Source organism: Rhopalosiphum padi, chromosome 3 (assembly GCF_020882245.1).
Source record: "Rhopalosiphum padi isolate XX-2018 chromosome 3, ASM2088224v1, whole genome shotgun sequence".
NCBI lineage: Eukaryota > Metazoa > Arthropoda > Insecta > Hemiptera > Aphididae > Rhopalosiphum > Rhopalosiphum padi.
The window spans coordinates 17744939-17756029 of NC_083599.1; the positions used below are offsets into that span (position 1 = coordinate 17744939).

The 11091-nt window shown below is 31.5% G+C and overlaps 2 protein-coding genes across 2 annotated transcripts; both read left to right on the forward strand.

Annotated features, from left to right (window-relative positions):
• Positions 1-258: 258 nt before the first annotated feature.
• On the forward strand, positions 259-5201 carry LOC132926355 (glucose dehydrogenase [FAD, quinone]-like). The gene is made up of 4 exons (XM_060990706.1): positions 259-1822; positions 2748-3228; positions 3390-3894; positions 4402-5201. Exons 1-4 carry the CDS (start codon positions 1574-1576, stop codon positions 5045-5047), a joined length of 1881 nt encoding a protein of 626 aa, XP_060846689.1. The 5' UTR covers positions 259-1573; the 3' UTR covers positions 5048-5201.
• A 2223-nt stretch (positions 5202-7424) lies between these two features.
• On the forward strand, positions 7425-10229 carry LOC132926624 (zinc finger MYM-type protein 1-like). Its single transcript, XM_060990998.1, has 2 exons — positions 7425-9686; positions 9756-10229. Exons 1-2 carry the CDS (start codon positions 7862-7864, stop codon positions 10040-10042), a joined length of 2112 nt encoding a protein of 703 aa, XP_060846981.1. The 5' UTR covers positions 7425-7861; the 3' UTR covers positions 10043-10229.
• The last annotated feature ends 862 nt before the right edge of the window (positions 10230-11091 follow it).

Genomic DNA, 11091 nt, shown 5'->3' on the forward strand with positions numbered 1-11091 from the left:
AATTATATGATATGGATCTACAATATCAAAAGTCTTTGATTCCGAGAACGGCATTTATTGTTGTTGAATAAGTGGTTTTTTATTATGAACTATAGATTTATTATGTTATAAATATACGTACATAAAGCTTTATTTATGTATATAATATGTTATACCAAATTTCATATATTTCGGTTACCTATGTAAATGATTTATTTTAAATCATTTGTTTATACTGTATAGCATAACGAATCGAATTGTATAATGTTTATGCGTTTATTATAATATTAATTATTTATATGGAAAATATTTGAATATTATATAACTTTATAGTTATGTGTTACGTATATTTTTCGTATATATATATTGTGCCGTATTATATAATCTAACGCGATTGTGGCAAAGTTCGCGGTAACAAAGGACCTACCTGGCTATCTCTGCGTTGTCGCAGCCGCAGTCGAAGTTACGCACTCGGTACGAAAAGTTAAAAGGCGTTGCTTCACGCACTTTAGTGACAATACGTATCCATATACCATGTCAACGAATAAACTTCATACCTTACGCTCGCGCCACCATACATACGAGCACTTAATTCATCGACATAATATTATATATATATATATTATATCGTTTGTTCCCGTTGTGTCACCACCGGCCGTATTACTCATCAAACTCATCGCCATCTTCGTCAAATTCTATAAACTGTATATATAGGTTACGCGAGTTGGCTTTACGCCCCATCATGACCGTACATTTTTATATACTCCATATTATTGCACTTTGTTATTATTATTGTCATCATTTATTACATGATGACGCGGGGTACACACTTATATTGCGTGGCCAACAATCTCATATCTGTTGAGACTTGGTGCGTATCATTATGATTACACAACTAAATCGACCAGGAATTTGTAGCCAAATTTTTTTTTTACACGCAATGCCGCAATATACTTTGTTTTACATAATATAAAAAATGAGATCTAATATTACTCGTGTTATTCGACCTATTTACCTATTATTTTACAGTTGGGCACCTATATGGTTATTAAATTTGTTCCATTACACCGTGCTCGGCGTACAACTATACCACTAATGTACCGACTTTGACCTCTTTTCTCCACGGTTCAACGTATAGCTACATACTATATTGAATACTTATGTATACATTTAGATAATAGAGCACAAATAAATTTTTTTGAAGTCGACAACCAACATAAAATTCGATTATTATTCGCAAAAATGTCCATTATAATAATGTAAGTGTCCAAAAACTTTGAGAACATAGTTAAATACATTTACTTATTCATAATTTGTGGAACGGTGCAGGTGTCGACGGTTTTAAACCTCTCTTTCAGACACACAACACAAAATATTTCGTCGACGGGCATAAACGTTATTTTATTGTTGTCGCACACGACTGATGACGACGTGAAGTAGACCCGAAAAAAAATAACAATTATAATAACGCGTCTAATATTATAATATCTATCATTTCTTTCTGGCAGGTGCACCTGTATAATATTATTATACACATACCTACTCAGCGTGTTCGATTCCGGTAGTGTTCATTTACCAATCACCGTCGTCGAAAATGGCGCCCAATCCGTTCACGTCCTGGCTGACCACCCGAAGGGCCATATCGTACGGGTCCAGTGTTGGCTACATAATGGTCATCCGTATGGCCTTACTGTTCTTCCGGTCCGACATCGAGGACATCAGTCACCGGTTCGTGGACCGCCAGATCACCGAGATCAGAGACAAGTACGATTTCGTGGTGATTGGCGGCGGTTCTGCGGGCTCCGTCATCGCCAATCGTCTGTCCGAGAACGCAAACTGGACGGTAATATTTATAAATAACATTAATTGATTGCGTGTAAAAACCCGTTATGTTAGGTAACATTGTTTAAGCACATGTTGTACACACGAAATACTAAAATTATTCATTTTGCATTGCTAGTCATACTAGTGATTTAATACGTACAAATAAAAATTATATTAATTAATGAGATACTGAAAATGTGTATATTTCATTCTTGTATAAGAACTATTTACTTTCAATTATCTCTTTTTACATAAATAATATTTATTATACGTTTGGTATAGTTAATAAATTATAATTTAAAAAAAAAGTTTAATGGAAAAGGGATACCTTCAGATTCTTAAATTAAATAATTTAATTATTTATTGAATTAATTCTTTAAAAAATATTTTATTAAACAATAAAATAAGCGATGTTATAATAAAGATTTTGTGTCTTATTTTTATAAATTTTCAATATGTTTTCATAAATGTATGGAATAGAATACTATGCTCACGTAAAATAAATGCATTAAAAATAATCACAATTATTAATAATCAACGTACAATTGAACATATTGAAATTTAATTTATAAATTACATCAGGGTTTTAATTCAATAGTGGAAATCGAACTTTGAAATGGATTTGAATTATTTTAGTAAAAAATGGATTATTATCATAACATCAACATAATAGTATATTATATAAATATGAATATATATATATTATTTGAACGAAATGATGTTGCAGAATAAAAAGATTCTAAAATCATAATTATGGTTTTATTAATTTTTTTATTAATGCATACAGTTATTATTATTCAATTTTTATTGATAACAATTTAATTATAACTATAATTAAACACTATCTATAGTTGCAAATATAGGTACGGGAAAAAATACTTATATACAAACTAAACAAATACTATAACAATTATCAAGTAATAATAATCGTTCTCATTTTTTAGGTTCTTTTAATAGAGGCTGGAATCGACGAACCGGCGTATTCAGACATACCGCTGCTTTATCCTTCCCTCCAGCGCTCGGATATCGACTGGCAGTATAAAACAGAACCCAGTCATTCGTCATGCTTGGGCCTCAACGGGAACCAATCTAGCTGGCCCCGGGGCAAAGTCATCGGTGGCAGCAGTGTTCTGAACGCTATGTTTTATGTCCGAGGCAACCGGAAGGATTACGACGCGTGGCGAAACGCCGGAAATGAGGGATGGGGTTACGATGACGTATTACCGTACTTCATCAAGTCCCAGGATATGAGGATACCGGAGCTCGTGAATTCGGAGTACCACGGTACAGGAGGATACCTCAGCGTTGAGCATTTCCGGTCGAAATCGCCGATTGTGGACAATTTTTTGGAGGCCGTCAAGGAAGTCGGTTACGACGAAGTCGATATAAACGGTCGGAGTCAGACAGGATTCACACGATCTCAAGGTACTAATTGTGTAACTTATAAAATGCTGTAGGTACCAAACGAAACATTAATAGTGTATTTTTGTTATTTATTATTATTTATTACTAACGTCGGTGTTTAAATTTCGTAATAAGAATTTTAATTATGTTAATTAGATTATGTAACTCATATGATTTTTTAGGAACTCTAAGAGACGGGTTGAGGTGCAGTACGGCCAAAGCGTTTTTGAGGCCAATCAAAAATCGTCCAAACCTGCATATCAGCTTACACACGCATGCCTTAAAAGTCGTGATCGAAAACGGCCGGGCTACAGGTGTACTGATATCGAAACTGGGGTCGATACCGAAGTTGGTGATGGCCGAAAAAGAAGTGGTGCTCTCTGCGGGCGCAATAAATTCGCCCCACCTGTTGATGTTGTCGGGGATAGGGCCTGCCGACAAGATACGTAAAGCCGGCGTAAATGTCATTAAACACATACCTGGCGTGGGGCAGAACCTGCAAGACCACATTGCGATGGGCGGAGTAACATATCTGTTCGATTCGCCCCCCGAATCCAATCCCCAAGGCCTAGGTATAGTGTTACCAAGGATGTTTACGCTGAACTCGTTCATGCAATTCTTCCGCGACAAAATGGGACCGCTCTATAGGATACCGCTTGGCGAAGTCATGGGTTTTGTAAACACGCGGTAAGTGAGCTTTCGATTTAAGATTTAAAATAGACTAATTACCAGGGCTCGGATTTTACAGCATTTGCTAATTAGTATAGGATACGGATAAAAATAACAGAGTGAGCTATAAATTTATTTTATGAAATATAAATATGAAATTTAATAATACTATTTTTGCATATTTGAAGTATTTTAGGATTTTAGTGCTATTTTTTTGGTAATTTGCATTATATAACGTGTTATAATGTATTTCAAATTTCAATATTTGGCAAAACATTTAATCATACAATGTAACTCATGTAAAATAATTTAATATATTATTTTATGAATAAATAATTGTTTATTTTATTTTGTTCTTATTTCCAGATAATTTTTAATAGGTAGTCACCATGCTTAATTCAAGTTATTTTATTAATTATATATACGAGTCCTGTTAATTATATAAGATAAGCCGACATGGTTTTCTAGTTTTGTTTTAGATTTATTATTTAATCTTTGTTACATATTATGGTTTTCTCGTTGCAGTCACAATGATGATCACGATTGGCCGGACGTTCAGCTGTTTATGACAGCGTCTGGGGAAAATGACGACGGTGGTCTATTGAATAAGCGGGACGTGGGCATCACCGACGAGTACTACGAGAAAGTATTCGAGCCCATATTATATCAAGACGCCTTTACGATATCACCGTTGCTGCTGAGGCCGTACAGTCGAGGCTACATCGATATCTCAAGCCCCAACCCTTACGCCGCTCCGAAAATCGTGCCAAATTATTTCAGCGACCCGCGGGACCTCAGAACTATAGTGGAGGGTGCCAAAATCGGATACGCCATCAGCCGAACCATTGCAATGACTAAGATAAACACCACATTGCATAACATTGCCACGCCGGGGTGCGAGAGTCACGTGTTTTTATCCGACAAATATTGGGAATGTCAGGCTCGTCATTACACGATGACCATTTACCACCCGGTCGGCACGTGCAAGATGGGTCCGGTGGACGACGAGTATGCTGTGGTGGACGAACGGTTGAGGGTGAGGGGCATCAAAAACTTGAGGGTGGTAGATGCTTCCATAATGCCTACGATTGTTAACGGCAACACCAACGCGCCAACGATCATGATAGCGGAAAAGGCGTCTGATATGATTAAAAACGATTGGGCCGGATAACCGTAATTACATAAAACACGGTATGTACATACAGGAGGTGGTGGTAAATCGTTGTTTGAACACATGTTATTTAGTTGAGTTATTATTATTTATTTATTTATTTATTATTATTTATTCTTGTGAAAAAATACTTTACCTAATTTTTCAAACATAAAGATGTATATCATAAATATGAATGATTTCAAAATTAATTTAAGTAAATTATTATTTTATATTATAAATACCATAATGTCTAATACTAATTATTATTATGTACTGCTAATAGTTTAGTTTTTACTTTTAAGTGTAAATACATATTTGTAATATTAATTGAAATATTATAATTATTAAAATAAAATAATTTATTTAAATATAATATTGCTTTATTAATAGATTTATTGAAAAAAGTCAAGTTTATATATGGATGCTATGTAAGCCAATATGTATAATGTATATAATGCGCCGATTTTAATCTTGTAGTAGAATATCTTTTAACTTAATTATATTTATGTTTAATTTATTAATAAGTACTTTATTATGTAATTGCATAAGTATATTTTAGTTGTATAAATACTTTACTATAAACGAATTATAATATCCATGAACCCACCAAAATATAAAAATTTAGCATGTATTTTGCGCCGTGACAGAAAGCGAAACGTATATGTAATCTGCGCTACACTTTTATAACTTCTATTGTTGAAATTTAAGTATACATTTATTCATAATTTTAATATGACTGACTTTTAAAACTTATAAAAAATATAAAATCATATTTATTTATAACTTTTAATAATTTTTTAGAAATGTTTAACTATTTATCTATTGCGACCACTTATATGTGTAAAACGGTAATTTCAGTTTATGTATCGGCAAAAAGAAGATACAACAATAGACTCAATACCAAACCTGGCATGAGAATTCAACTTTTATCAATAAAGTCAGATATATACTGAAATGCAATTTTATTAGTATAAATTATGTAATAGTTTAAAAGTCCCGTTTTTAGTTAATTCTAAAAAATATTTTTCGAATCAAATAAATATTATTTTATAAAATAATTGTAATTTTCGGTACAAATAATACGTGCATAAAATATCACATTAAAACTTGTAAAGCAATGTAGAGGTTCCACGGTTTAAATGAACATAATAAAAGGTTTCACTGATAGAAAAAAACACTGCTGTAGGTCTGTAACACATTAATTTCTGGTGACCGAGGTATTGTAAAAGATTCCATACTATAAATGTAATGTATTGCAGTTGGGTCCAACGAGTACATTTAGATAATATTCTAAATAATTCTATATGAATAATAAAATGAAAGATAAAATCATGGTACGATGTTAAATGAAATTCGGCATTATATAGCGTATTATACACAAAAAAAACATCTGGCCAACTGGATGTGTCTTGCGTACGTCGTACGCACGACTCAATACAACAACATAGTGCCATTTTCGAAATTACAGAAACGAACAAATAAAAATCAAAAACGATGTCTACGGTTTTTTCTTTTAAAGTAGAGTTTTTAACGAATACAATTTTAACGGAATTTCAACAAAAACGAATTGTATTTCGAGTAAATATAATATATTTGTACGATTCGAATGCTATACTCATTTGCAGTAAAAATTGAAGGACGAATCATGTGGTGTTGTCAGCAGCTCGGTGAAAGGGTTTTTATCCTACTAGTCCTAACGTTCAGTTTATATATATATTATGTTATATTGGTTTTCTCTCATGTGTTCCCGAATAAATTGTATGGAAGATGTCTGTATGAATAATTGGAAAAAGACAATTGTTGTGTTTTAAAAGTTTAAAACCAATATTGCACAAAAATAATGTTTTAATCTTTAAAGGAATGATTTTTTTAAGTTTTAATTTATGTTCATAAATTATTATTAGTAAATAATATAATTTTTTATTTTTATTAATATGTTTTAATTACCAAATTATATGAATTTAAAGAAAAAAATCGTTTTATTATTATATTATAATAATAATGTGATTTTATGTATTTTTTTATAAGATACCAATATATTTACATATAATATTATAATAATTTAAAAAATATACAGAAATAAATTTTTCCCGAAGAAAATAATAGTCAAATTTTAGTAAAATCAGAATATTTCAAGTTTTATTAACGGTATACCTAGCATTCTAACAACATTTTAAAGTATTCTCAATTAATTTTTTACAGTAATAAAAATCAAATTATTATTTTTAAAGATTCATATTTTATTTAAAATTATCCTAATATCAAAAATCGCTGTACAATGTATTTGCAGTGGCGAAGCGTCATAGGAGACAAAGAGACAATGTCTCCCCACTTAGAAATTAGAACACGGGACAAATAAATAATTATTATTTTGTTTTATACAATATTTAAAAATGTGAATTTTATTTTATATTATAAAATATTAAAATATATGATGTATGTTTCAGTATTTGTTAAAATCGGTTTTTCGTTATAAAGTTATAGAATTCTTAAAATAGATTAGATGCACGCGATACGGGCATACGGCGGCGATACAGCCGTGCGTACGTGTTGGCGATACGGGTCATTTCAAATACGGTATTATATCTAAATCTAAAAGACGTTGCGACGCATTGTCTCACAAATATAGGTGCGCGGGTACAAGGGAAATGTTAATGTGAGTGGGGATTACTATGTACTCGATGAGACAAGTCTCGCCGTTCGTAATTACCTCAATCCTCAATAAACGTCGCCGTCGCATTGTCACGCCGCGCAATCGTAATGTCGTACGACTGTTTTACAATATTTATTATTTCTTATTGTAATTGTAATTAATTGTCCTCGTAATTCATAATGGCTGACGATTTAATTAATTCCATTTTGGACGATGGAATTAATAATTATTCATACGAAAAAAAATATGAACTTAAAAATAAAAAACCATGTCCCTTATTGCATTTAACAATAGCTGACGGAAAAACAACTAGAAAATTTCAATTCGTGTGGTATTCAAAATATAAATGGCTTACTGGTAGTCAGGTAAGAAATAAACTATATTGTTTTTACTGCTTATTATTAAGAGGAGAGAAAACCTGGAGCAACGAAGGTGTGTCAAATATAAAAAATTTCGAACGAAAAGCAAACAAACATGCTATTTCTGAAAGGCATCTCGTTTGTCAGGAACAATTTAAGTTACTTGGTAAAAATATAATTGATCATGCACTATCGGAAGGGCGACGCTTGCAAGCCATAAAATATAATGAACAAGTTGGCATTAACCGTCGCATATTAGCTCGATTAATTCATGTTGTGTGTTATTTGGGGAAACAAGAGTTAGCTTTCCGAGGACACGATGAACGAAAAAGCTCATTAAGTAAGGGTAATTATTTAGAGCTATTAGAACTCTTATCGCAAGAAGAACAAATACTCAAAGAACATTTTTTGTCTAACTCTTTATTTAAAGGAACGTCTAGTGATGTGCAAAATGATTTAATTGCTTGTATTACAGATGTCGTAAATACTAAAATAATGAATGATTTAAAATGTGCAAATTTTGTGTCTATACAAGCCGACGAAACTACCGATGTATCGTGCAAATCACAAATGAGTATTATTTTAAGATACGTTGTTGACAACAACATTGAAGAGAGATTTATAGGTTTTTTTGATGTATCAAAAGATAAAAGTGCTGTTGGGCTCTCAAATATTTTATTGGCAGAAATAACCAAATGGAATATAAACGATAAAATTATATGTCAGACTTATGATGGAGCGGCCGTCATGGCTGGAAACCAAAATGGAGTCCAAGCCATTATTAAAAAAACTTATCCAAAAGCCCTATTTATTCACTGCTATGCCCATCAACTGAACCTAATTTTTTTACATGGGTCAAAAAATATTAAGTCCGTCCGTATTTTTATAAGCGACCTTACAATGTTTCACACATTTTTCAGTAGATCACCAAAACGAACTGAGCTGCTTCGGGAAAAAGGTTTTAAGTTGCCAAAAAGTTGTGAAACAAGGTGGAATTACCATTCAAGAGCAGCAGCTACTATAAGTACACATTTTAAAGAACTACAAAAAGCGATATCGTATGTAACAGAGGGGGAAGACTGGGATCCGATTTCTATAAGTACAGCGTATGGGTTACTGCATAAATTATCAAATCAAAAATTTGTGTATTTATTATGTCTGTTTCATCGAATATTTATATACTCGGATCATGTATTTTTAATACTTCAAACAAAATGCACTGCGGATGTACAAACTTGCATAAATGAAATAAAAAATTTATCTACACAATTATCAGCTATGAGAAATGACCAAAATACTATAACCGAGTGTTGCGAGTCTGCAATGGAATTGAATAACGAACTTCAATATACAGACAAAGATATAAATAGTCTCAAAAATCTGACGTATGAAATATTGGACTCAATAATTATCCAAACTGAAGTTCGATTTCAAGATTTTCACGTTTTGAAATTTATTGAGCTCGCAAACAACAATGAGTTTATTAATTACAAAAAACATTTTCCAATTGAGAAACTAAATCAACTACTAAAAGTTTTCCCAGGAGTATTCGAACAAGAGAGATTACAAAATGAATTAACAGTTATTTACAATGATAATAACAAACATCTTCCACCAAAAGAATTGCTGAATTATATTATTAAAGGTTGGTACATAATCATTATTATTTTTAAAATCTATGTATTTAATTATAATATAATCATATTTGTTTCAGCTGAGTTACAAGAAGTGTACGTAGAGCTTACAAAATTGTTACAATTAATTTTGTGTATTCCTGTAACAACGGCTTCTAGTGAAAGAAGTATGAGTACTTTAAAAAGAATCAAGACGTTTCTAAGAAATACAATGACACACGATAGATTCTCAAATTTGTGTACTATGGCTATCGAGAAGAAAATGTTGAGTGAATTAGCCACTGACCCAACATTTATTGACAATGTCATTGACTTATTTTCTAAGACAAAAAATAGAAAAATAGATTTAACGTATAAATTAACGTAAATTTGTTTTTAAACTTCATGTTAATGCGAGTTGCACATATACAGTTTATTATATTACATTTTATTTTGTTTTGTTGGTTATAATTTATAAATTATAATACATTTGTTTTATTACATCAAATATTATTATTTTGGAAGTTTTTAAATATAATTTAATTTTGTTTTTAGTTTTTGAACATTTATTTATTACCGTTTAGATAATGGCCATAGTTGCCGGGTTCAAGAAAAAAAGAGGGGGTCTAGGCGTATTAGTGCCATTTTTTTTTCAGTGTCTCCCCAACCAAAAACCTCAAGCCTCGCTACTGTGTATTTGTTTTACAGTATTTTTAGTAGCACCGTGTGGATAAATCGTATTATTGTCCACCAAACAATGGACCGCCATCGCTGCAATAATATTATTTTAAAATATTTGGTACAATCCAAATCATTATTATTATTCTGCGACGCAAAACCCACGAGAAGCGATGCCATTGTTTAGCAAAAGGTGGTGACTCGCGATCGCTTGGAATTGTGTTTATGTAATATACAATTATTATTGTTGAACGATGAAAAGGCGACGTTGTCTAAGAACATTGGGGTGCTTTTCGGAAGAGAACTATTATGTCGTGACCATATTATTACTACTCAAGTAAAGAGAGTTATATGATATGCACACATCAATCGATGCACAACACCGAGAAAGTACCGCATACCCGTATAAAGTACGTATGGTTATAATGATTCAGGGATCAGGAAATACAATGAAACTTGGTGCGCAGTTATTACTGCGAACCGATTTTTAAAATAAACGTTATCTTTCAAGTTTCAACTTTTAATTTTTTAATTATAATTAAGTTATTAATATAATTATTAAATAATAATATAGTAATATTATTAAATGATTTATATATTAATAAGATGCATTAATTTAAAACAGTAAAAACGTGTTCGATTATAAAGAATAGTGAATTATTATGCTGGATTAAAAATGAACTAATGCAATAATAAATATTATAAAAATAAGTAATAACTCGTATTTAGTGTTTAAGTTTGTTTATTATTTGTATACCA